General features: G+C 41.9%; 1 protein-coding gene and 1 long non-coding RNA gene across 4 annotated transcripts in view; one reads left to right on the top strand and one right to left on the bottom strand.

Moving 5' to 3' along the window:
• The window catches only part of LOC306669065, a 512,353-nt gene that overhangs the window by 286,384 nt on the left and 198,270 nt on the right, over window positions 1-27,699 (bottom strand). The window lies entirely within an intron of this gene.
• On the top strand, window positions 4,869-15,712 carry CHRNA9 (cholinergic receptor nicotinic alpha 9 subunit). Of its 3 annotated transcripts, none has more exons than XM_079154552.1 (6): window positions 4,869-5,275; window positions 5,618-5,737; window positions 6,031-6,176; window positions 7,082-7,236; window positions 9,684-10,216; window positions 13,584-15,712. In XM_079154552.1, exons 2-6 carry the CDS (start codon window positions 5,671-5,673, stop codon window positions 14,123-14,125), a joined length of 1,443 nt encoding a protein of 480 aa, XP_079010678.1. In that variant the 5' UTR covers window positions 4,869-5,275; window positions 5,618-5,670; the 3' UTR covers window positions 14,126-15,712. The 3 variants fall into 3 exon arrangements, with proteins under 3 accessions (XP_079010678.1, XP_079010679.1, XP_079010677.1); XM_079154553.1 differs by having other exon boundaries at window positions 5,601-5,737; XM_079154551.1 differs by having other exon boundaries at window positions 4,869-5,737.

The raw sequence follows: 27,699 nt of genomic DNA, 5'->3' as shown, positions 1-27,699 counted from the left end.
ATGGTCTGACTCCCTTCCCGGCTCTTCACCACTCACAGCCCCTGACCTGGCTGTAGCCACCGTTCCTAACATCAAGGGTGTGTCGCCCATTTGGGGGGACTCTAATTCCTTGCCCATGACACTCTAATGGTCACCTACGTGGGAGGGAGGAGACTCATCCAGCCTCTAGACTTCAAACAGGGCTGCTGGGTGCTCTCCTGGCCCCTTGTATTCTGGCTCTTCATTAGAAAGTCTCCTTCTATGCATAAAACCCCGTGGGGAAGACAGAGTGAGTTAACCGGCTGAGTTCACTTGGTGTCAGCCCTCCTATGCATCCGCCAAGGGGTCAATGGTCCACCACCTATTTTTGTAAATAAAGTTTTATTGGAACACAGCTGTGCTCACTCATCTGCCTGACCATGGCTACTTTCACAGTCCAACAGCAGGGTGGTTATTACAGCCACCATATGGCCTGCAAAGCTGAAAATATTTACTATCTAGTTCTTTACAGAAAGTGTTTGCCAATTTCTGTGACAGATTTAGACAGGATAACTCTCACAAAGAGAGTAACAGGATTAAAAAGACTACTGCAAAAATAAGTAAGTAAATAAGTAAATCCACTGTGAATTGACAATAATGTTACCATTGCAATAAAAACAAAAAAAGACAAGAAAATGGCAGGGCTGATATTCTCCCACCTGCAGGACAAGCTGTTTGTCAAATAAAACAAATATCCTCTACCTGGGCCTGTCAAGAAGTTGTAGGTTGTGGTGGTGTTGGGGAGGGAGGGAGGGAGGGAGAGAGAGAGAGAGAGAGAGAGAGAGAGAGAGAGAGAGAGAGAGAGAGAGAGGAAGAGGGGTTAGCATGGGAAGCGGGGAGAGGGAGAAAGGGAGAGAAATAAACAGTGGAATTATGGCTACAGGTGACATGCGCTTTTTCCTTATCACTTATTTAGCACTTTTATGGTAGGGTTTCACATTGATGAACTCATTATCCCCATTTTATGGATGAAGGAACTGAGGTATAGAGAGATTAAGTAATCTACTCAAAGTTCCACAGCTAGTTAAGTAGTGGGGCTGGACTGGAATCCAAGCAGAATGACTACAGAGTTCTGTGCTCTTAAACTGTATATTAAACAGCTTTTCTTGAAAGCAAGGACAGACATAAACCCAAAATGTTGAGCGTATGCTGCCTCAGTGAGTAGCACTTTTGCATAACTTTGTATCTAAGCTGTCAACCCTATTCCAGACTCTGGTGCATGGTGAAATAATTTGGAGACCTCTACTTTAAAGAAAATTGGTAATTGTGTGTGTGTGTGTGTGTGTGTGTGTGTGTGTGTGTGTGTGTGTGTGTGTGTCCGAGGAATCCAGCACATGTAGGGAGTAGCCGTGAAACGGATCTTGGGCGCTGAGGCCTGATAGGGCATCTCCTGTGAACTCAGTGAGTTGGGACACATGGGTTAGCAGGTGCCATAGCACTGAGCAGCCAGAGTAGCCTCATCTGACAAGATCTTGGGCTCCAAAGGCTGAGGGTTGCTGGCACAGTGCAAGATCAGCATCCTTTTCCATCCACTCCCTCCTGTGGGGCAAACTGGGGTCCCACCTACCCTTGGCTGCCCTGGTAATGTGGAGGGAGCACTCTGTTGAGAGTCGAGACATTGGATTCCATCCTGGGTAACCAGGCCTGCTTGGGAGAGCACCTTACCTCTCTGGTCTCAGTTTTTCCATCTGTAAAACGAGTGAGCTTATATAGATGGTCTCTAAGAGCTCTTTGGGTATTAGCTATGTTCTGATTCTATGTTTAATGAAATGGATAAAATATTAATGTCATATTCATTTATGGGGGGAAAACCCTTTACAAAACATTATATTTGATTTTTGTAATTTTTGTTAGAAAACATCCACGTGGTAGAATGAAGTTATCTGTCCTTCCCATTTGCCCTCTTCGGCTGCACTGGAGCTCACTAGGATTCTTTGTCAGACAGGAACTTTATTCCAAGGAATAGGAGTGCAGGCCCATCCTCCTGGAATGGAAGCAGGGTGCCTCCTGGAGACTTCATTCCAGCGCTCAGAAGTTCATGGCGGCTTCAGCCAATAAGGAGTTCATGAGAGGGACCAGGACCCTGAGCAGAGGGAAGGGAAAACTTTCAAGGTCCCCAGCACTTCTCCCCCAAATAAAGATAAAAACAAAATTAAAATATACTTTTAAAAATCCACAGCCCCTCTCAGCTGGTAGAATGCTTGCCTCGCAAGCACAAGGCCCTGGGTTCAATCCTCAGCACTGCAAAAAACAAAAACAAAAAACAAAAGAACAAAAAACAACAACAAGAACAACAACGACAAAAACACACAGCCCCAGTATCAACCTGTTTATCTCTGTTAGGTTGGATTCTGAGTGACCTTTTATTCATTGTGCTTTTCTGTACTTTCTAGTTTTTCTACAATGGACATATATTGCTTATGTAGTAAAAACTGTATTTAAAAATAGGTACGGTCTTATGGAATATACTTCATGTCCTGATATTATATTTTGAGAGTAGACAAGTGCCTCAAAGTGGGTCTGTCTGGAAAGATTTGACTCCCATTAGCCCTGAAATGTTTGGAGCACTTTATGTCTATGAACTTGAGATGAGAGATTTCTGCTTCTCAAAAGGTGCAGAGGTTGAAGGAATTTTAGGTGGTATGGTTTGGATATGAGGTGTCCCTCCGAAAGCTCCCATGTTAATGTAGGAGATGAAATTAGTAGATTATGAGAGCTATAACCTAATCAATGGATTAATCCATTTGCTAGGTGGTAACTGCAGGCAAGTGCGGTGTGGCGAGAGAAAGCAGGTCACTGGGGTGTGCCTCGAGGACTATATATTTTGTCCCTGGCTTCTCTCTCTCCCTCCCTGACCCTCTCTCCCTTTCTCTCTGCCTCTTGGCTGCTCTGAGCTGCTTTCCTCTGTACTGCTGTCCTGCCATGATGCTCAGCCTCACCTCAGGCCCAGAGCCATGGAGTTGGTCTACCATGGACTGAACCTCTGAAACCGTGAACCCCAAATCAACTTTTCCTCTTCTAAGTTGTTCTGGTCTGATACTTTGGTCACAGTGAGGGTGAGGAAAAGCTGACTAACACATTATGCTATCTAGAAATTCTCTGGACTGTGGGTCTCTTTTTTCAGGCCACAGTGTTCTCCTTTGGGCGTTGACATCACATAAGCTATGGTGAGAAGCTGCTCATGGGTCCAGGAGCAGTAGCTGCCGGCATGAGATCCACGGACTCCCAAACCAAGGGCGTCGAGCACTCTGCGCCTCTGAATTCATACGTCGAGAGATATGACTGATCCTAAATTAATCCTAAGTTACTGGGGCTTTCAGGAAATGGAGTGTACTTAGGAGGATCCAAATTTCTGGATAGCTAAAGTTTGTTATAATTACTTTTGTTGTCAGAACCCATATTTAAGAACAACAGTTTAAGGCAATCTGCCCATTTTTTGGCCTTATTAAACCCCCAATAGTGGAATCATTCCCTCATTTCCTCTTCCATGTAGTGTTCTGGAAGCTTTGGGACCACTATATTGCAGGGTTTTTTGGAGGCGGGGGGATTTGTTTTGAAGCTGCTGGAGAGATAGAGTTTGGGTTGGAGGATGAACAGGCTCTGGCAAAGACATCCAGCAGTCATTTTTAGAATGAATTTGAGAGGAGTTTGCTTTCTATTCATTAGCATATTGGCCTCAAAAGGCAAAGAAAGCATTTGTTTAATTTGGTTTGTGTTAACATTGAGAGGTGACCATCAATTTTCATCATTATCAAAAACAAAACAAACTTGTAAGTAACCAACCCAATGCACGGAATTAACCAGATGTAATGGAAGACCACCAGGAACCCTGACCTTAGAGGCAGCTTTTTAACAGCAACCACAGCAGCCAGCAGAGCATTCGCCGAGCACCTATGACCAGGGGCTGCCCTGGGTGTTGTGTCAGCCTGCAAGGAAGTCACCAGCTCCCTGGCTTCCCATGCCACTTTGAGGAAAGAGACTGAGGAGGAGAGGTATGTCTGTGTTGGGAGCACATAGATTGGGACAGGAGACCTTGAGCCTGTCACCGCCATCTGCCACTAGAGACTGTGCATCCCTGGATCTCAGTTTGCTCCTGGGAGAACAAGGTGTTAAACCAATTCCAAAAGCACATTCAGCTTTGGAGATCAGAGTGGGAGGTTGGAGGAAGCAGGAGCCTGGGCCCCAGGATGTGGGTCATTGGATGAGTGAGTCAGACTGGCGAAAGAGGAAAACAGCCTTCACAATGAACATAAGGGGACAGGCAATTAAGAAACACACTTAGCTGACGGCTTGGGTGACCCTTTTGCGCGGAGGATCTGTTCCTGAAGAGGAACGGGTGACTCATCAGATGTCTGTAACCCGATGAAATAGAGCTATCCAATTTCCTCGCTCTGATTCCAGGCAACCAAATTATCTTAATTTGGTTTCCAAGGCAGTTTCCCCAGGCAAGAGGAGGGACAGACACGAGTGCCCAGACTTCATTAGCAATTGGAAATCAACATTCTTTAGTGGGAGCAAAATTAGATCACATATGAGAAATGCTTGTGAAATTATACAAAGTAGTATTCAAATGCAAAGGGATGCATGCTCAGTAACATCATCGCTTGTGAGGAATAGTTCTCATGCTGATTTGGTTAGCCCTTGAATCATCTTTTTTTTTTTTTTTTTTTTTTTTCCAATTTAAAGAGCCCACCAACCCTTGGTGATTGGTAAATGTAGAAATTCTGGATCTACAAAGCACATCAGAAGTGCAAAACATTAGCATCTACATAATGCTTTCCAATTTACAACGTGCCTTCTTACACAGTATATTGGTAGCTCTGGGGGAGACAGAATATCATTTCCCCTAGTTTGTAGTTTGGGAATGCTCAGAGTCTAGGTAATTCATCCAAATGATGGTGCTCCTGAGGGTTTGGGCTGGCGGTCACACCCAGCTGTTCAACTCCAAATCCAATTTTCAGTGTTTCTACTTTTTCAGGGAGGTGGCTATTCTCCCATGCAACACCCCCTTTACACAAATACTCACACGCATTTACTATGTGAAATCCAAGCCCAGTGGGACAACTGAAGAGGTGCTCAGAGGCAGAGGTGGTGAAGAACCAGAGTGCCGGTGTGTTCAGGAGATGACGGAGCTGTTTCACCTTCCCGCTTCAAATGCTTCTAGAAGCACATGGAGCCTCTCTGGATGACTGCTCCGTGACTGCATCTGCTGAGCTCCCCTGAGACCCTGCGCTCGGGCAGAATCTGCTTGCTGCAGGTGTGGAACGTTCCATTCTCTTTTCTGTACTCTCATTCTGCGGGGTCAGGTGTGCCCTTGGTTCCGGCTTCAATTCTTTTCTTTGGTCTGGGTGGAGTTCCTGCTGCAGTTGACTAGGGACCCTCCACTGGGGTGGCTTTCTCAAAACAGCACTGCCTAACACACCCTGAGCTCCCAGCATCTCGGCGACTGGAGCTGCCAGTCTCCAATTACCAGAAGGGAGGGCTGGTGGGTCTGTGTCAAGATATTGGACCTACATGCAATGCAAGCTGGGGCTCTCCATCTGCCAGGTGAGACTGGCGCAGTGCAGGTTCTTTGTGCCCAGTCCCTTTCCATTCACAGAGGGAAGAGAAAGGCCACGCTGCCAGGCTGGGACTTTTTAGAAGATCAGCAAAATGATGGTCTGGCTCCATTCCTGCTTCTCCTTTTGCTGGATTTATTTTGCTGCTTCTAGACTGAGAGGTAAGAGGTTGGTGGTATATAACCATCTATGTTCTTCTGGGGTCATTCTTTGGTGGGAAGTGGGGTAGGGCAGGAAAGACGGGAGAACTGATCTAACTGCAGGAAGTGTTGAGCTCCCCACTGCCTGGTGCTGATCTGGGTAGAACATGCCAGAAAAACAACCCATCCATCCACCTGAAACTTCTCCCTAGGCAATGTTGGGCCATCCCCCATTTTCGACCTCAGCCTGATAGTCTTTGTCTTGAGTACACACAGCACCCTGAATGTTGACACTGTTTTCTCTTTCTGAGCAGCTGTAGAAACGGCAGATGGAAAATATGCTCAGAAGTTGTTTAATGACCTTTTTGAAAATTATTCCAATGCTCTTCGTCCAGTAGAAGACACAGATAAAGTTCTGAACGTCACCCTGCAGATTACACTTTCTCAGATTAAAGATATGGTGAGTAACATAGAGATGTGATATTTGGAAGGAGTCTCAGAATGAAAGAGAGCATGCTTCCTGAAGAGAAAGTCTTAGGGGGAACTTGAGAGGGAATGAAGCAGAGTCCTGTGTACAAGCTGGCAGGAGAAGAGAATGAAAGAGGGGGGAAGTTTTCTGCAAAACAATCTCACCAAACGTTACCTCATGTTCATTAATGTGACTTACGGCTCTGGCCATGAACCTTAGCAGTCTTAGATACTATAAAGAAAGGTGGGGTCCCATATTGTATGATTCCACTTACACCACATTTGTAAAGTAGGTAAATCCATGCAGAGAGGTTGCCAGAAGCTGGGGAGAGGAAGTAGGAGACTGCTCAGTGGTTATGGGGCATCTTGGGGGTGGCAATGAGAATGTTCTTGAATTAGATAGTGGTGAGGGTTGCACAACCTTGAGAATGTGCTGGAAGCCACTGAATTGTACACTCCTAAAATGGTTAAGATGATTTTGATGTTACATGAATTTAATTTTAACTTTTAACAAAAGTAAGCTGATGTTTTAAGATGACATAGCTTTAGTACACGTATGTGTTTTATTACACAAAGGCATAAGACTCAAAGGATTTTTTCCTCTATGCTTGGCAGATACTTTTTCCTTGCTCTATTAGTTGATCCCTTTTCAGTGGAAATCAAGTAGTGGATCCATGCAAAAATCCAAAGACTTAAGTGTTTATCCACTTTGCACTCTGAACACTAAATCAAGAGAAAAAAATGACCTTGGTAGTCAATCAAGAGGATAGAATTAAAAAGTTATCACTTTTTGATCGAAAATCTCACTTATTAATGTAAAGAGCCAGCGTCCTCAAGATGAAATGCATTTGGTTGAAGTGTCTACCAGATAAAGTGACATTTGGATAAACTGTGTAGGATGAAAGAAATCAAATTCTGACGGCCTATCTATGGATTCGCCAAATATGGCACGATGCGTATCTCACGTGGGATCGAGACCAGTATGATGGGCTGGATTCCATCAGGATTCCCAGTGACCTGGTGTGGAGGCCAGACATTGTCCTGTATAACAAGTAAGTACAAGTCCAGGTTTTCCTGGAATGAACCTGTTGGTCTAATAGAACAAAAGCATAATGAAAAAGGAATGTTCAAAACATGTATGAAGTTAAGGATTAGTCCATGTTCTTAGGCCTTTAAATAATGGTTGTGAAATCTCAAATAGTAAAATAATAGGTCATAGAAGCTTAAAGATGGAAGGAAACCATCAAATTTCATCTATAGTCTCCTTTTTCAGGTGAGAAATTAGAAGCTGCATTAGTTTCCTACAGCAGCTGTAACAAAATAGCACACATTGGGTAACCTAGAGAACAGAAATTCATGCTCTCACAGTTCTGGAGGCTGGAAATGTGAAATCAAGAATTAGCACCCTCTGAGGACTGTGAGGAGCAGCATGTTCATGCCTGTCCTCTGGCTTCTGAGGGTTTCCTGGCATCTTCAGCAATTGTAGAAGCAGTACCCTGAACTCTGCCTTCATCTTCACATCAAGCTCTCCTTCTGCTGCCTGTGCCTAAAATTCCCATTTTATAAAGAGACCAGTGATTTTGGCTTGGATGCCCACCCTACTCCAGCATGACCTCATCTTAACTAACTATACTAACAATGATCCTAATCTTTTTTTCTCTTTCCACATTTTTTATTGGTTCCTTATAGTGATGGGATTATAATGATCCCAATATTAAATAAGGTCCCATTCTGAGATGTGGAGGGGGGGATTAGGACTTCAAAATATTAATATTCTGGGGATACAATTTATGTAACAGTGGCACTCACTGTTCATGATAATATAGCAATAACAATGATACTACTAAAATGAAATTGGAATGGCCATCAAGAAACTGGACCATGGATATTGGACTCTGTAGAGGAAAAGATAAATCAGATCATAGGACAGTTGACTCTTTACTACTCTTGGAGCAAGGGACCTTGGGAAAAGAGGTAGGTACAGATTATGTTCCTCAACTATAAAGTGCACACGAATCACCTAGAAATCTTGTCAAAATACAGATTCAGATCACTGGGTGGGCCTGTGTTCTTTCTTTCTTCAAGCTCCAAACAGTGTTGGTGCTGCTGGTCCACAGGCTACACTAGGAGAAGGAACCAGGGATTTCTATCACAATTCAAACTCAGTTTTCCCACCTGTTGTGCAGGGAATAATTTTCTTTCTCTCTGTCTTTCTTTCTTTCTTCTGGAAAACCAAGTTTCTGTGGTTTGAGAGAGGTTCCTCTGTGGTTCAGAACAGTGTGAATGAGAGGCAGTTTGGGATGGGATGCTCCCGGGGGTAGAGCCTTCTACTGGGCACAAATGTCCTTTAAGGAAGCAAGACTGGTAGATGGCAGCCTGGATTTTAGTATTGCTCCTGCAACAGAGTTCACCCAAGGGCCACCATCTATTGAATCTTAGCCCCAAGCCTGCTGTCCATTCACCACTCTGAGTGACCAGAGGAATCTTCCATAGTCCTTCCAAGCAACATAACATTCAAGAACATAACTGGTGCCTTATTACTCCAGTTCACCCTTCAGAATACAAATTGGTTTAGATGATTTCTTAGGGCATTCTGTAAGTTCTAACAATTTTCCCTGGAAAACAAACAGAACACTGGTTCTCTCCTCTGGTTTGTTTGATTGGCCAAGGCAGTGACCAACTCTCACTGAAATGCTTCCTTGCAAGCTCCAGGCAAACCCTAAGTCAAGTAACCCTAGTGCCCCATGTTAGAGAAGCCAGTTCTGTACCCATGAGCTCATGCAGACAGTTCCTCTGCCTTGTAATGGCAGTGGAGAAAGAGTAATTTCCTAAAGGGAAATAGAATTTCTGTACCCCAAAATGTAAGGCTTAGATGTTGGTGAGGCAAAAGATGATATAACCAGAATAATCTCTAAGATTATGGATGACTGTTTTTCTCTGTGTTTTCCAAATTCAAATATACAATTCTCACAACAGCAACAAAAAGCTATTTTTAATGTTCTGGTACCTACATGAACAAAATCAGGTAAGCAAATTTTAGTCTCAACAGGCTTACCTTTTGTCTATATGTTCAAATCATTGACCTGGGGCTGGGGATATAGCTCAGTTGGTAAAGTGCTTGCCTTGCATGCACAAGGCCCTGGGTTCAGTTCGCAGCATCACACACACACACACACACACACACACACACACACACAAATCATTGACCTGGACAAAGGGAGTAGCCCTGGGAATAGATGGAAGGCACACAGAACAGAGATGCTTTAAAGGAAGAATGCCAGAGAACCTGGCCCTGATGGGGAGATGGGGAGAAGGGCACATTAAAGGTGTTTCCAGACTCTCAAGCCAGGCTATCAGGTAGAAGGTGATCCATTGCCAAAGACACTGATGTGACGGGCACAAGGCAGTGAAATATCTTGGGTAAGGCAGTGAAATATCTTGGGTAAAGCAGTTGAGTTCTCTTAGGAAGAGACTGTCATTGTTCTCATCTGACCTCCAGGGCTGATGATGAGTCTTCAGAGCCTGTAAACACCAATGTGGTCCTGCGGTATGATGGGCTCATCACCTGGGACGCACCAGCCATCACCAAAAGTTCCTGTGTGGTGGATGTCACCTACTTCCCCTTTGATAACCAGCAGTGCAACCTGACTTTTGGTTCCTGGACCTACAACGGCAATCAGGTGGACATATTCAACGCCCTGGACAGTGGGGATCTCTCTGACTTCATCGAAGATGTGGAATGGCAGGTCCGTGGCATGCCTGCTGTGAAGAATGTGATCTCCTACGGCTGCTGCTCGGAGCCTTACCCAGATGTCACCTTCACCCTCCTTCTGAAGAGGAGGTCCTCATTCTATATAGTCAACCTCCTCATCCCTTGTGTCCTCATATCTTTCCTAGCTCCCTTGAGTTTCTATCTCCCAGCAGCCTCGGGGGAGAAGGTCTCCCTGGGAGTGACCATCCTGTTGGCCATGACTGTGTTTCAGCTAATGGTGGCAGAGATCATGCCAGCCTCAGAAAACGTCCCTCTGATAGGTGAGTTCAAGTGTCTTACACTTTGAACCTCGCTTAGTAATGACTGGAGGACATGTCTGCCATTAAATTATAACAAATGGGCCAACTGAAGTCTCTATGTGTTGCATAGTTCACTGGGTGCCCACAATTGCTATCTTAGATAAGGCTGTTAGAACAAAACTAGTCTTTTTGTCTCTGGGTTTACACACAGTACGAGAAGATGCATTATAGTTTAGAGCAGTGGTTCTCAGAGTGGTGGTCCCTGGACACACCACCTCAACATCACCTGGGAACTTACATTATGCAAATTCTCAGGATCCATGCTAGACTTACTGAATTAGAAATTCTGGAGGTGAGGCCTGGCAATCTTTGAAACAAGGCTTCCAGGTGATTCTGATGCACTTTCTGTTCAAGTCAGAAAACCTCTGACTCAGAAGGTTAGGCTCAGATTTTGAAGTCAAAGAAGACTGCATTTGATTGCTGACTTCACCACTGACTCTTAGATCAACCCTGGGCAAGTTACTTCATCTCTTAGTCTCTGCTTCATCATCTGCAAAATTTGTATAATTGCTACCTCCTGAGAAATTGCTTGGCACAGAACCTGGCATATGGCAAGTACTGAATTAAAGTGCCTTTTATTATCTTTTTACATTATGAGGACTTTTCTTCTGGGAAGAGTGACAAACATGATAGAAAGATGAGCTGGAGTTCTAAGCCTGACATCCACCCTTAATGGGTTCTCCATATTTACTAGGTATAAGCGCAATGGAAGAACTACACTGAAGGAGTTTGGTTTAACAATTTTGACCAAGATTTGGGAATTTAAGGTCAGACCATATTTTCAAAAATCTGCAATTATGAAATGTTTTTCCAAAGGTGGAATATAGGGTGAGGTGATCACCCCCATCTCCCTGCTCCTCACCTACCTTGGTCTGAGATCTCTCCTGTCACTGTTAGCACCCACTTCCTCCACCGGGGTTGTCCTTCAGAGCCAATACCTCCATCTCAGCAACTTGCTGTTGGGATAAATGCTTACGAGAATGAAAAGCTAGACCTAACTTTTAGTTCTTTAAAATAAGCAATGAGGAGAAATTTCAGAACTCCAAGGGACTTAGAGTCCCTTAGTTCAAAGGGATGCTGAATGACCTTTTCCTCTCTATGGAATCCAGTTACTGAATGTTCAGACATCACTATCTTGAGTTCTCTGGAGATTTCTCCCTTTTCATTTCTCTTCTAGCAATGCCTACACACGCACATCTTTTTGAGAAATAAACACATAAAGTTTTCCTCTCCAGTAATGAAACGGAAGAGAGACATTGGCATTTTTATTACCACTCCTGAGGAAGAAATGATTTACAGTAATGGCATCCAATCATAACTCTGTTTGAAGTGGATCCATTGGCAGGTCTCTCTCTTCTTTAGCCTTGACATTTAACACCTAGTTGGCACGATTTCTAAAGAGAGATGACTCTCAGGATTTTGCAAGCACCACTTGCTCTGTTTCTATTATGGCATGGATTTTTTTTTTTTTTTCAGGAAGTGTGTACACAGATCTTGAGAATACTAACAATCACAATTTATTATTAGTAGCACCTAGGAAATGTCCTCCCAATTTTACAGAAACATGTTTAAGTTTTCTGCATTACGTGTAACATTTGGTGCGTGTTTCTGTTACGTGGTATTTATCTTACAAAATCGACCCCCCCCCTTTTAAATTAAACTGAATTTTAAACAATTAATAAATGGATAATAAACATTGTCAAATGCTTTATCTTCATCTGTTGAGACAATCACATGAGTTTTCTCTTTCACACATTATTACAGTGAATTACATCAATAGGTTTTCTGATGTTGAACTTCTTTGTATTTCTGGACCAAACTCTCCCTTGCCATGATAGATTAGCATTTGAAGACACTATGAGATTCAGTTAGTTAATATTTATATAGAACTTCTCAAATATGTCTTTAAGTGAAATAACCGTTATATTTCTTTTCTCATCACTTTAAAGATCCAGGTTAAATCGACTTCACAGAACAAAGTTATCCCTCCTTTTCAATTTCTGGAACAATTTACACAAGATATGAACTTTTGTTCCTTGAAAGCTTGATAAAACTCATTAATAAATTATTTTGGGCCTAGAGTTTTTTTCCATATGGGGTGAAGAAGTATAATTAACTCCCATTTCTATTCAAGTGTTCTTTCTTCTTGCACTAATTTTGACATCTAATATTTCCTAGAAATTCATCTAGATTATCAAATACATTACCATAAAGATGTTTCTATTATGATTTTATTTTTTCTAAATTTCTATTCTTTTGTATTCTCTCTTCCTTACTTTCTATTTACCCTGTGAGTGGGCATATCAAAGGTTTATCAGTTTTATTATTCTTTTATTCTTCTCTTTTATCATTTTCTCCTCTGAGGTGGGACCTGGCTATGTTGCCCAGGCTAGCCCCAACCTCTGGGTTCAAGCAATCCTCCTAGCTCAGCCTCTGAAGTAGTTGGAACTAGAGGCCTACGCCACCAGTGCCCAGGTTTATTACTCTTTTCAAAAGCTTTCCTTTGTTTTGTTCATCTTCATAGTTCTATGTTCTATATTTCTTGAACTTACATTCTTATCTTTATTGCTTCCTTCCTTCATTTCCCTTTTTCATGTGTATTTGCTTTAAATACTCCCATTTTAAAGATAGAGTGACATGGTGCTCTTTTCTTACCCAGTAGTAATTCTCCTCCATATTAGTGAAGTTTAAAGACAAGCCTGAGACCTGGTCAAGTTCATTAACCACTTGTTTGTTGAGAGTCTTTCACATCATGATTTTGGCACACTTTTGCATACATTTTTAACTTGGAATCAAAAAAAGTGCTGAAAAGCGTTACATGTGTCATTTCAGTTAAGCTTCCCCATATTTTCGTGATACTACTCTTTATTTTTGTTTTTTTGGTACTGAGGATTGAACTCAGGGCCACTCGACCACCGAGCCACATCCCCAGCCCTATTTTGTATTTTATTTAGAGACAAGGTCTCACTGACTTGCTTAGTGCCTTGCTACTGCTGAGACTGGCTTTGAACTCGTGATCCTCCTGCTTCAGCCTCCTGAGTCACTGGGATTACAGGTGTGCGCCACCATACCCACCTTCATGATACTGTTCTTATACTCATTTCCCAGAGCAGGAATCTGAAGCTTGGCAGCACTCTTTATCTTACTTTAGGTTACAAGTTCAGTAGGTGACAAAGCTGGGATTTGAACTCAAGATGTCTGATTCAGAAGTCTGCCCTAGTGACCACAGGGTAGACCAGTTCCTAAGAAAAGGTGCTGGTTTCTTTCTCTTTAAGCAAATCCAAGGACTGTGTTAGAGCTGACTCCCCTGTTGTTGTTTTAATTCCAGGAAAATACTACATCGCCACCATGGCCTTGATCACAGCCTCCACGGCCTTGACCATAATGGTGATGAATATCCACTTCTGCGGGGCTGAGGCCCGGCCAGTGCCTCACTGGGCCAGGGTGGTCATCCTGAAGTACATGTCCCGGATCTTGTTTGTCTATGACGTAGGGGAGAGCTGCCTCAGCCCTCGCCACAGCAGGGAGCGGGACCACCTCATGAAGGTGTATGGCAAACTCCCAGAGTCGAACCTGAAAACAGCCAGGAACAAAGACCTTTCCAGAAAGAAGGAAATAAACAAACTCTTTAAAAATGACCTGGGGTGCCAGGGTGAGAACCCACAGGACACTGACAGTCACTGTGCACGGTATGAAGCACTGACGAGAAATATCGAGTACATAGCCAAGTGCCTCAAAGATCACAGGGCCACCCACTCCAAGGGGAGTGAATGGAAGAAGGTTGCGAAAGTCATAGACCGGTTTTTCATGTGGATTTTTTTCATTATGGTGTTCGTGATGACTATTTTGATCATAGCAAGAGCGGATTAGGAGATATTTGATACCAGGGAGAAGTTAAAAAAAAATCCTTATGATCTACTCCAATGTTCTTTCAAGTCAGATTGTTGTTTAAATGTAGTTTAGAGGTTTTGCCATTTGTACTTTCTATTTTTATCTTCAAGTCCATATTGCAGCTATCTATCAGGTTAAAAGGAGATCCAAAAGTTTCGGGGTGGAAAGCTGGAGGAAATAAGGAAGGACCCCTTTTATAGCCTTCCAGAATTTTGAGTGACACCTCTAATTGACATAATTATTCATCTCTTTTGCTGTGTAGATAACAAAGCACCTCAAATTATTGTTTAAAGGAAAAAGCAAAGCAAAACAAGACAAACTCATTTTCCCATTCTCCCCTTAGTTCACATTAAAATATGCTTTTTGTTGTTGTTGGAAAACTCTTCCTTTAGTTTGATCTAATGTTCTCTATTAGACTTTTCTTTGACTTGGGCTGGCATCATGGTTAGCTCTGACAAAGGGCTTCTCTTGTACAAGTATTTTCCCCCTTGTACCCTCTTTTCTCAACTCACTTTCTAAAACATGCTCTTAAACATTAACATTAACATCATGTAAACCTGAGTCTCAGTGGTAACTCTGCTAGACAAGGTACATTTTAAGCCAAATCTCAAATGGTGGGGAAAGGTTTTGTCTTGCATGAAGTCTGAGGGTCAGCAATCAAAAAGGGAAGAGAACTTCTTCTAATGGTGATGCCACATATGTTGGTTATGTTGTATATAAACCCTAAAAATGAGATCATTCCCATATTGGCTTTCATTAAAATAAGATAAATGAACTTGTCCTACATTTAGTCTCTGACTAAAAAGAGGTCATCAGCAAGCTGAATCACTCATTCAACTATTCACCATTTATTTTCTCCTACATATAATAAAGCAATATGATTTGCATTTGCATTGGCTGTCATAGCCAATCTTGTGATCTTCACAATAATTCTTTGAGAAAGGCAGGCAGGTATTGTTGTTCTTTGTCAGAGGGAGAATGTGTGGCTTAGGAAAGTGGGTATAAGTGACCTACATCCTCAATGTCCAACTAGGTAGTAAGTGGAGCTGAGATTCAACCCTTGGTACTATGGCTCCAAGTGGAACCAGGTTTGCTGAGGCCACACTGCTTTTGACCGTGACAGATTATAATTTAGGAGAGACTAGGGACTTTTGTTCTTTACTCTAAACTTTTTGATTTAATTCACTTCCTGTATATCTCAGCTCCTTTTCTACTTTCAATAAAATGTACCTTCAAAGATGGCCATTTCCTAATCCTCACAATCTAGGAGTGTGTTAATTTACCTGGCAATGAAGAATTAAGATGGTAGATCAAATGACTCTGAGATGGGGAGATTATCCTGGATTATGCAGGTAGGTCCAATGTAACCACGAGGATAATTTTCAGTGAAAGAAGGAAGCAAAACAGAGAACCAGAGAGATGGTGTCATGAGAAGGACTCAACCAAGTCCTTTACTGGCTTTGCAAATAGAGAAAAGGAACAATGAACAAACAATATGAGCGACTTCTAGAAGCGAATTCCTTATTATCTCTCCTATTCTCAATTATAACCTGACATGGCAAAGAAGCAGATTGTCCCCAAGAGCCTCTGGAAGAAAAGCGGTCTGTTGAACACTGATTTTAGCACAGCAAGAACTCATTCCAGACTTCTGACCTGCCATAATTCTGAGATAATGTTTTCAATGTTTTAAGCACCAAGTTTGTGGCAAGTTGTTACAGCGTAATAGAAAACTAATACACATGAGCATTACTGTGTGCTGTGGTGTAAGCAAATCTCTCTACCAGTGCATTGGAGGTTTAGACCTCAGGGTGGTAGTATTGGGAAGTGTCAGAACTTTTAAGAAGTGAGGCCAAGTCAGGTGCAGTGGCACTTGCCTGTAATCCCAGTGGCTCGGGAGGCTGAGGCAGAAGGCTGAGTGTTAGCAACTTGGCAAGACCCTGAGCAACTGAGTGAGACCCTGTCTCAAAATAAAAAATAAAAAAGGCTGGGGATGAGACTCAGTGGTTAAGTGCCTCTGGGTTCAATCCCAGGTACCAAAAGAAAAAAAAAAAAAAAAAAGGAAAAAGAAAAAGATAAAAGATAAAAGGAAAAGAAAAGAAACGAGGCCAAGTAGGAGGTCCTTAGTTCAATTGGGGGCGGGTCTCCAGAAGTGACTGTGGGACCCCAGTCTGTTTCTGGCTTCCTGTTTGGAGACTTGATCTCTTCCATACTCACCCCCACTGCTGCTCTCTACCATGAGATGGTGCTGTCAAAAGGGCCTCACCAGTGCCCACCCATGCTGTTTGGACTATAAGCCTCCAAAACTGTGAGCTAAATAAAACTTTCTTTATAAAGTTTGCCCATCTCAGATATTTCATCATACCAAAGCAAAACGACTACACGGTGTGTTTAACTTTTCCCAAATTTTAGATCATTTATTTAGGATAGATTTACCTACAGCCACTTTGAGAAGGTCTTGTTGAGCCATGCCCCTGGGAAACACTTGGAAAGCACCAAAAGATTTTAAGCAAGGGAAAGACAGTGTCAGAACTGTGATTCAGAAATAAGACTGTGGTGGTAATTAAAAGATTGTAGAGAAAAGAGAATAGACAGGGAGATAGATCGGTTGGGATATTTCTTACCAGTTCAGGCAAGTGATAATGAAGGCTTGACCTGGGAAGGTGGGAATAAAGAATAGAAAAGACTACAGATCACAAAATATTTGTGACCTAGGATAGACAGGGCTTGGTGATTGGTTGCTTAAGAACTGCTGAGGAAATGGTGTTTAGGAGAGATCTGAGGATGAGAAGGAATGAGACGGGATAAGAGTTGAAGAAACTGCCAAATTGCAGGTCAGAACTCAGGCTCAAGGGCAGAACAGGGTTTATTACGTAGGAGAAAATGAAAAAAGCTTGGGAGGCCGAGAGATGCGATCGAATCAATGACCAGAGATGCAAGAGTCAAGCTTGGCAAGGTGAACGGGGCCAGGTGATGCCAAGCCCCACAAAGTTTAAAAAACACGAACCACTCTGTTTATCATCTGACTGCCTTGGTGCATTGAGGAGTGCCTGGGTTTTTTGAGGTCCAAGTCTTTGTTCTTTCTCCTCTTTATCTCTGTCTCCACTTTTCCATCTACTGAGGGTTCAGACCGACACATGCCAACACAGCCATGGGCAAAACTGGCAAATGGACTGTCATTGAGCAAACTGGAAACACAAGTTCTAGGCTATCTGAAGCAACAGTAGTGAGGCCACTCATGATGTCACCGACTTCAGAAGCTAACAAGGAGCTGCCTCTTTCTTCCTCTCTGATTCTGCCTTTGAAATAGGACCTGGCTGTTAGAACTTCAAGAACTTGTCAATATACCTACACTCTCCAACACTTCACAAATAAAACCCCATGACAAAACCCCCCTTGTTCTTGTGTACTTCTCTTCCTCTAGTCTTCTCAGCCGAGGTTCCTTTCTGTACCAGCCAGTTCCAGCAGGAGATGGATCATGGGTTCAAATTAGGATAATCCACGGAAGGTTCAACCCAGGACCCTGTGCAAAAGTATGAGCAGGTCTAGAGAAACCCAAGGGGGCAGGGAGAGAACCCCAGTGCTACCAAAGCAGAGCTATTTCCACCCTCAGGCCTGAGAAGAGGAGGGAGTGGTCACTTGAAGCAAGCTGAGGGAGTTGTGACCTCTGGTTGACTCAGGCAGTGGACCCAGCTGGGAGGCACTGGAGAATAGACATCCCCCTCACTCTCTGGAGTTTGGCTATTGGCCAGACTCAACAGTCATGGAAAACTGTTACCCAGGACAGAGAGCAGAGTGGAGAGGGTAGAGCATGAATCTCAAGGGTGGCATAAAACGGAGACATCTGGCACAGTTCCTCATTCTTTGCCTTCATCTCTACATTTAAAATTTGACTTCTTTTCTCTCCACTCAAGTGAAACCTCTCCTATCATGTTCACGATGAACTCGATAATTGCCAAATCCACTAGCGACCTCTGAGGACTCTCTGTTGCCTTTGACACAGCTGACCACTTCCTCCTTCTCGAAAGACTTTTCTCTCCTGTGTTAATGCTTTCTGCTTCTTTCATGGCTCATTCTCAGGACCCCTGGCTGGCTCCAATTCCTCCTCCTCTGGTGGAGATTGGCATCCCTCATAGACCCATCCTCAGCTCTCCTCCCTGGTTTTTCACTATCACATCCATCCTGATGACTCACAGAACCATTTGCCCAGTCTTGATCTCTTAGCTCCAAACCTCATACAGTCTTCGTGGCAACTGGAAATCTCCATTGAAATGTCTCAAGGCCTTCAAATTCAACCTGTCTCAAACTAAGCTCCTTATCCACATCGTCACCCAAGTCTATTCCTCTTCCTGCATTTCCCATGTTATTTGGTTATATACCATCAACTCCAGTACCTGGGTTACAAATCAGGCATCCAGATATTCTGGATTCTTATCTAACCCAACATTCAACCAATCACGGATCCTGTCAATTCTACCTGATAAATGGTTCCCAAATCTGTCTGCTTCTGTCTGCCTAGACAGTTGCCTGACTTTCAGTCTTTGTCACCTTTGGACTATTGCAGTGGGACCCTAGTTAGGCCTATCCATTCCAGTTTCTTCCCCCTCTATTCCATCTTCCTCATCACTGCCAAACCAATCTTGTGACTCTTCCACGTAAAACATTAAATGGCAAAAACTAAATGCCTGTGGGACAAAATCCAACTTCCTTAATATGATATGACAGATTAAAAATGTGTGTGTGTGTCTTTTCTTTTCTGCTACTCTGGGAAGAGGTGTCCTTGTGTTCACCCCAGGAGCATAAATTAACTTCCTGGCATAGAAAGTAGCTCCTTTCACGGGGGTACTCCGACATCTTCTGTTGTAAGGGTCTAAGACCCCCTGGGAGCTGTCAGGGTCTTTGCCAATTAAGTGGTATAGAATAAGACCCTTGGTGTTAGAGGGTAAAAAAGGGAAGTAGAGCTGGTGTCCCACCCTGGACATGTGACTCAGGTTGAGTCGAACATGGAACTTCACCTAGACCTTGAATCTTTATATGTTTATATGACAAAACAAACGCAAATAGTAATAGCCAAGAAAAATAGGCAAAAGAGGAGAATGAGAAATTCATCCTTGAGAAGATACAGGACATCATGGTTAGCAAATCAAATTGTAATTAGGCTAAGAATAGATTTTTTTAAAACCAGTGGAATTCAATAGAGAATCCAGAAGTGAATCTCAGTCCATGTGAGAATTTAATAGATGATAATAGTGTAGTTAAAATCAGTGAGGAAAACCATCCATCAGAAAAAAATAAAGTAAATTGAAGTTAAGCGTTTGACTTAAATGTATAAAACAAACATAAAATATAAACTCTAAGAGAAAAATCTAGGAAATGACATAGATATAGCAGAGGAGACCATTTTATAAAAAACTAAAAACTGAGGCTAAAAAGGCAAAGAGAGGTATATTTGGATTATTTGGATATTTCTCTTCTCTTCTCTTCTCTTCTCTTCTCTTCTCTTCTCTTCTCTTCTCTTCTCTTCTCTTCTCTTCTCCTCTCCTCTCCTCTTCTTCTTCCCCCCACTCCCTGTCTCTCTTTCTCTCTTCTTTTCCACTGGGAATTGAACCCAGGGACACTCTACCACTGAGCTAAATACCCAGACTTTTTAAAAAATGTTTTATTTTAAGACAAGGTCTTGCTAGGTTGCCCAAATTGGTCTCAAACTTATGATCCTCCTGCCTCAACCTCTCAAGTAGCTGGTATTACAGGTATCACCACAGAGTCCAGCAAGATAGGTATATTTGGACTGTGTAAGACTCCAAAATTTTATGTGGCAAAAGATATAACAAAAATAGTCAATAAAAAGTAAAATGATAAATGATAGACTGAAATATTCTATTAATGCTACAAATACTCAAAACACTCTTACAAACTTAAAGTAAATAACAAAGGGTAAATTTCTCAATTAAGAGCATTTAACAATTTGAGAAGATAACTCAGAGAAAAACAAATTAACATAGCTAAAAAATTAACAAGTTGATAAAAATACACAAATAGCACAGGAAATGCAAATTACAGAAATGTCATTTTTTACCCAATTGGCTGGCAAATATTAAAAAAGATTTTAATTACATGAATGGCTGTTGGGAATGGTGAAAGAGGGGAGAACTATTTTTATATCACCACTAGTGGCAATGTGAACTTTTGGAAAGCAACCAAACAATCCTTTTTAAATATTAAAGCATGTCCTTCACTCCTCGGCCTATACCCAAAGGACTTAAAATCATCATACTACAGTGTCACAGCTCCATCAATGTTTATAGCAGCTCAATTCACAATAGCTAGATTGTAGAACCAACCTAGATTCCCTTCAATAGATAAATGGATAAAGAAATTGTGGTCTATAAACACAATGGAATATTATTCAGCATAAAGAAGAATAAAATTTAGGGCATTTGCAGGTAAATGGATGGAGTTGGAGAATATCACGCTAAGTGAAATAAGCCAATCCCAAGAAACCAAAGGCCGAATAATTTCTCTCCGTGGATGATGATACCTAATGGGGGTGAGGGAGGAGGCAAGAATGGAAGAATGATGGATTGTATAGAGGAAAATGAGGGGTCGGGAGGGATGGGGGAAAGGAAAGAAAATAGAATGAGACAAACATCATAACCCTGTGTACACATATGATTTTGCAAATGGTGTGACTCTACTTCATGAACAATCAGAGAAACAAAAGTTGCAACCTATATGTGTACAATGAATCAAAAAAAAAAAATGTCCTTTGCCATCGAAATACCACACCTGGGAACCTAGCAGCAGGTGGAAGTATGCGACCGGGGATGTCTATTGCAGCAATGCCTATACTACCCACCAACAGGGGAGTAGCAGACTCATAGGGTGCACTTAATTATACAATCACTAAAGAGCAATTTAAAGTTCTGTTGATTGCAGTGGAGGAATTTCTACACGATTTTGTTGAAAAATATAAAAATATCTATCATATGATCATATTATTATAAACTGAACAATGACACATCTATATGTATATGAATATGACTGATTACCTAAGCATAGAGAGAAATAAGGGCAAATAAATATCAGGGTATTAAGGTTAATTAACTGGGGCGTGACTGATACGGGTGGACAGGAGGAGAGAAGGAGGAGCAAAACAGTGGGGAAGGATTCACTAAAACAGGCTCATGTTATTTTATATAAAGAAAACTTTTTAAGGAATTGAAAAAACTCATTTTTCTTGCAAAGCTTCTCCTATACAGTACTTCCATTTGATTAGTAATTTCTGCCTTTGTGTTGCACAGATTTCTATATTCATTCTTACGACATACTAAAACTTTGTAATTGAGAAATGCCCACAGCTGTGTCTTAGAGTGTGACCGCCTAGACAACGGGAATGGTGTCTTCTTTATCGTCCCATCCCATGATCATCCAAGGACTTCCATGAGCAAGTACCATCAACTGGGTGGCTTGAAACAACTGAAATGTGTTGTCTGAGCGTTCTAGAGGCTAGGAGTCCAAGATGAAGCTGTTGGCAGGGACTGTGCCCCCTCAAGGATCTGGGGAGAAGGCTTGCCTTTTTGACTCTACTTGTTGCCCACGGTCCTTTGCTTCTTTGCTTCCTTGATTTATAGCTCTTGCCCTCTAGTTTTGGCCTCTGTCTTCACAGAGTCTATGCCCCAATTTTTCTCTTCCCATAAGATCACCACCGTCACTGGATTAGGATTCACCCTAATCCAGCATGACCTTATTTAACTTGAATACTTCTGCAAAGACCCTATTTCTAAATAAAATCAAATTCACAAGTGTCAGGGGTTAGGACTTCAACATATCTTTGGGGGGACATAACTTAACCCAATAGCAGGCATTCAGTAGACACTGGATGAAATAATTGTTAAGTTTAATTGAAGTCATAGAATCTCCACATTAATAGAAAAATTTATAGAAACTTTAAAAAGGCATGAAGTATTTAAAAAAATTTTTTTAGATGTTGATAGACCTTTATTTTATTCATTTGTTTATATGTGGTGCTGAGAATCAAACCCAGTGCCTTGCACATGCTAGGCAAGTGCTTTACCTACCACTGAGCCACAACCCCAGCCCCAGGAATGAAGTTTTAATAATCTAAGGGAAAGGGTAATAAAAGTAAAATGTACTATGATCCATACCCAATAATTCATGTCAATTGTGGGGAGTGAAGAAAAATTGCAAAACAAGTTCAGGTGGGGATGGGGATTATGAGAGATATAATAGAAGATCCCCCCTTTACCTGTTTCCTCCTTCAGATCACAAAAACACAAACATAATAAAATTTCTACATTACACAGTTTGTGCCTTAATGTAATAAATGACTCATCACAGTTTGAAAGTGGAAGGATTAAGACTACTTAGGACTAGAATCCATATTTTTAAATCAAGGAAAGGGTACTCCTTTAGTGCCTTTGTTTCAAAAAAGAATATTCTATGTAGCTATTGTTTTCATTAACTAAAGAAACAAAGCTGACTAACTCTTGGCTGGTAGGAATACACAGAATTCGGTGTGAGAAAGCTTTGAAGGTAAGCCAAATTGGGAGAAAAAAAGTTGAGAAACACTAAGCAAGAAAAAGACAGTGGTGTGATTCAGAGAAACGAACTCTAAAGCAATTCAGGATTCGCAGGGAGACAATGAAAGTCTGATACTTTCTTGGGCTTGGGGGCACAGTATTTTCACAAATTCTGACTGAGAGCTCCCTTTTCTGGCTATAACCCAAAGAAGGGTTTTCTTCACTCTCTTTCCTGAAGAATGGGGCTAGAGCCTTCTTGCCTATTCAATCGTTTTTCAGAAAAATAATTCCACTAGCCAGTCCCAAGGTTAGAAGGCTGATACGGGGACGCAGAGCAAGTGAATTGTCTTGTTTTAAGATCTTGGAGATTTGAAGCAGGACTCTACCCCTGGTATATCAGGCCAGGATGAAATGAATTCTGGGCCAAAGTGGATACTATTATCCTTGTCTTCTTAATTAATTCAATTACTAAGTGGTACACAAAGATGATAGTCATTGAATAGTTGCAAGGGTTCAGGTATAACCCACAGGTGTCCCTGTAATCCAGAAAATCTACCTACAGAAAGGGATTTGTCAGGTTCTTTGCCAGCTACACTGAATTGTTAATAGCCGGTTTTGAGGAAAGTAATTTAAGCTGTAAGACTATCTGAGCCTTCATAGGTAATATAGCTGTAAAACATATAGCTATCAAGATTCTCATATCAGATTACTGGGCCAAGGTCCCGAGACCAGCTATGAGGCAGAGAGATGGCCAACATCCAGGTGCTCTTTGTCCCCAGGAGTAGACTCAGAGCAATCCAATCCCAGCTCTCTTTTGGCAACTGCTGTTGGAGCCAGGCTATAGAACCCTGGCAGTTCTATTTGGTTCAAGGCACCATCTCTAATATTTAGTTCAACCCTTCTTAAGAGAATTAAGCAATGATTTTTACTATTCTGAAAAAATGTTCTGCAAATGGAAAGAGTGTTATAAAAAAGATTTGCAATCAGAAAGAAGTAAGAAATGTAAGATCTTTGTGTACTTTTATCAGGAAGCAAAGTCCTTCTCGGAGGTTCCAGAAGTATCCCTTCTATATCTCATTAGGCAGCATTTGGTCATGTGAGTACCCCTAGACCAATTGCTGAGGAAGGCATGGACTTCCCTGACCAACTGTAGCACAATCAGATTTCTTCCTTGGAGCTGGGGAGGCCTAAACTTCTCTTACCTAATTGTTGCACTTCCTATACCTGAATAGTAGCAGGACTCTGGGCAAGGGAAATTTTGCTTAGGTAGTCAACAGTGTGAATCACAATGGCATTGGAAAAGAAGAGGAAATAGGAGACCAATTAATTCAAGTAGCCACCTGTTGCTCTTTATGTAACAGGTCAAACATAACTTTCTCTCTTGTCCACGTAGACATCAACCTTGAAAGGGGAGCAAAAATTTTTCTCTAGGTCCATGTAGGTTGCAAGTAGGCCACATATAGGCCCCACCATCCACACTGAGATCAATTTTAACATAAGGTTGGTTCCTAGAGCCAGCTGAAAGTCTGAAAAATAAGTTACTAATTATCCACAGAATTTGTCTGGTTTGATAAAATTGTAAAAAAGCACAGAAGAGAAGGAACTTCAGAAATCAAGGAAACACGAACATCAGAAAAGAACAAAGTAAACTTAATAAAGGTTGAAATACACTTTGAAGCTACATCCATTTAACCATGCTTAATGATTATAAATGACCAAATATTCCCCAATTATGAATGACAGAAATAATATGAGATGAAAACCACTGATGCAGAAGTTAAAATGTCAGGCTTTATGCAATGTCAAGGACTAAATCTATTTTTGAACATAAAAATACATGTGTTTGGTGTGTAATTTTATTAATAGAAAATCCATGTCTCTTGCCTTCACTAAAATAAACAACAAATATTTACTGAACGTTGCTTTGAAAAGGTGCCCAGTTACTTTCCTGCCAAGACCTACCTCTAGTTCTGTCAGTGAGGAGAGGCGTGCACAAGACAGGGGCTTTGACATTCTGAAAGGTGACCTTGACCACAGGCTACAGCACTTCGGCCTCTGTGAACTTCACTTTGTCCTCACTCTTGTCAATTTTCAAATCCTCAGTTGTAAAACCGGAACCACCGCTCCTATAGTGCTTCTGTCCCTGCTTAATTGTAGCTCCTTGAGCCATGGTAGCTAACCTTGAAGTCTGTTAGAAGTGGCTACTGATGTGCGACCCCTAGACCAGCAGCGGCAGCATACTTAGGAATTTGTTAGTCATGCAAAGTCCAGGACCCTGCCCCCAGCCTACTGAATCAGAAACTCTGGGGTACACTTAGAAATCAGGGTTTTAACAGGCTGTCCTGGGATCCTGACGTGTCCTCCAGTTTGGGAACTGCTGGAGAAGAGCAAGGGCAACAAGCCAGACTCCCCAGGTGTAAAACTAGCTCAACGTCCTGCAGTCGGTGACCCTGAACAAGTTAGTCAACTTCCCCAGACCTCAATTTCCTCGTCCTCAGAATGAGGATAATAATTACATCTCTCTCAGGGCTGCTGTGAGGATTGAATGGGTTAATACACATAAAGTGCTTAAAATAGGGCCTCGCTCACAGTAAGTGTTTAACAGATGACAACTGGTATAATTAATGATTAATAGTCCTATTGTGGTTCTTGTTCTGCTATGAATGTTTCCAGGGCACGGGTTAGTGGGGTGAGGTGCAGTGTGTTGATGTTTTGGCACCCTGACACCTTCCTCCTGTTCTGCAGCTTCTGCTCCACTCCCACCCAAACTGGTTTGAGGAATCTTGGGAATGGTAGGGATATTTAAAAAAAAAAAAAAAAAAAAAAAAGGTCTTGGCCAATAAATTACTAAGTCTCGTCATGTTGAGATGATCAGCAAGCTGCTTAAATCATGTTTAAACTATATCACTGTGCATTACGGGGCTTAAACCAGGTTGAACTGGTCCTTATGAGTCCAATTGTATTTTTTAAATGCTAATAGATTTTGGTTTTTTTTTTTTTTTTTTTTTTTTTTTTTGGTACCAGGGATTGAACTCATGGGCACTCAACCAGTGAGCCACACCCCCAGCCCTATTTTGTATTTTATTTAGAGACAGGGTCTCACTGAGTTGCTTAGGGCCTCGCCATTGCTGAGACTGGCTTCGAACTCAAGATCCTCCTGTCTCAGCTGTCTGAGCTGCTGGGATTACAGGTGTGTAGCACGGTGCCCAGCTAAATGCTAATAGTCTTTTAATTTAAGAAGTAATTCATAAAAATCATGAATGTTGTATGATTCCACTCATTTGACTACCCAGAGTAGTCAAATTTCACAGATACAGAGAGTGGTTTTGCCAGAGTCTGGGGGAAAGGGGAAATGAGAAATTATTGTTTAATGGGCACAGAGTTTCAGTTTGAGAAAATGAAAAAAAAAAGTTCTGGAGCAGGATAGTAGTGACGGTTGTGCAACGATATACTTAACGCTACAGAATGGCTCACTGAAAGACAGTCAAATGGTAAGTTATAAATATTTTGCAACAATAAAAATGGGAAAATAGAAATATTAATAAAAAGATAATGCATGAAACTGGGGGACAGAATATACAGAAAAATAGTTTTTCAGAAAGCATGATTCTAGGGTGCGGGTAATATTCCCTTCCTTGTCCTGGAGTGGTGGTTATGTAGGTATTGATTTTATAATATTTCATCAAACTATTCTTCTATGCAATTTTATGCCTCTGTGTAGTATTTCATAATAAAAAGCTGGGGCAAGGTGTGGGAGTGATGAACACTTCAAAATAACCAGTCATGAACTTACAGCTCTATCCAGAGATAATCATTATCAATGATTTTGAGTATTTCCTTTCTTTTCTTCTCTGCATATGTATTTGATATTCACTCATTTATTCAACCAGTATTTACAGGACACTATTTTAAGTGCTGAAGTATATCAGTTTTCTGTGCCGAGTTGGGAATTACCTCCAAACTTAGCATCTTATTTCAACTAGTATTAGAATTTCTGTAAGTCAGGAATCTGGCATGGCTTGCCCTGATGAATTTAAGACCTCTTATGAGGTTGCAATCAAAGTGGGCCACGGTCTCACATGAAGCCTGGAGAGGGTTGTCTGCCAGGCTCACTGTCCTCATGACTCTTGAACTGAGAACCTCAGTTCCTGGCTAGTTATCGGCTTGAGGCTTCCTCCAGTTCCTCGCTGCAGGGATGTCTTCGCAGAATGACTGACCTCTTGGCTTCTGCCCTTGCAAACCCAGATCTATTCTTAATCCAGCTGTGAGAGTGATGCTATTAAAATGACAGTCAGCTGTTGGAACTGATTTGTGTCCTCCCTACTCTGCCAAATACATACATTGAAGCCCTAACTTAAAATATCTCAGAATGTGACCATATTTGGAAATAAGGCCTTGAAAGAGGGGATTAAAGTCAAATGAGATCATAACAGTAGGGTTTTACTCTGATAGGACTTGTGTCCTTATAAAAAGAGGAAGAGGGCTGGGGATGTGGCTCCGTGGTAGAGCACTCTGCTAGCACACACAGGCCTTAGGTTTGATCCCCAGCACTGGAAAAGAGAAGAAAAGGTGAATAATAAAAGAAAGGAAAGGACAAAAATGAAAGAAATGAAAAGACATCAGGGATTCATGTGCACAGAGGAAAGAGCATGTGAAGACACAGCTAGAAGGCCTCAGGAGAAACGGGCCCTTCCAACACCTGGACGTCGGTCTTCGGAACTATAAGAAATGACTTTCTGTTGTTTACACTCCCCAGCTTGTGACATTTTGTTGTGGCAGCTCTAGCAAATGAAGGCATTAGACCCATCCTCTCCATTCCCCACCCTGGCTTCCCACTTTGTTCCTGTCAAGGCTGAAGTGCCTACAATCGCCTACAGAACCCTCTGCGGTCAGCCCCACCCAACCTTGTCTCCCGCTCCTCTCTGCCTTGCTTATTCCCTTCTAATCACTCAGTGTCTTCACTTTTCCTTGAACACAGCATCCGGGTGCTTTGCACTTGCTGGCACTTCTGTTGAC

The sequence above is a fragment of the Sciurus vulgaris genome (genome assembly GCF_902686455.1).
Source record: "Sciurus vulgaris genome assembly, chromosome: 9".
In the NCBI taxonomy this organism is placed as follows: Eukaryota; Metazoa; Chordata; class Mammalia; order Rodentia; family Sciuridae; genus Sciurus; species Sciurus vulgaris.
Note: the sequence above shows the minus strand (reverse complement) of the source record. Positions and strands in the feature narration are given on the sequence as shown.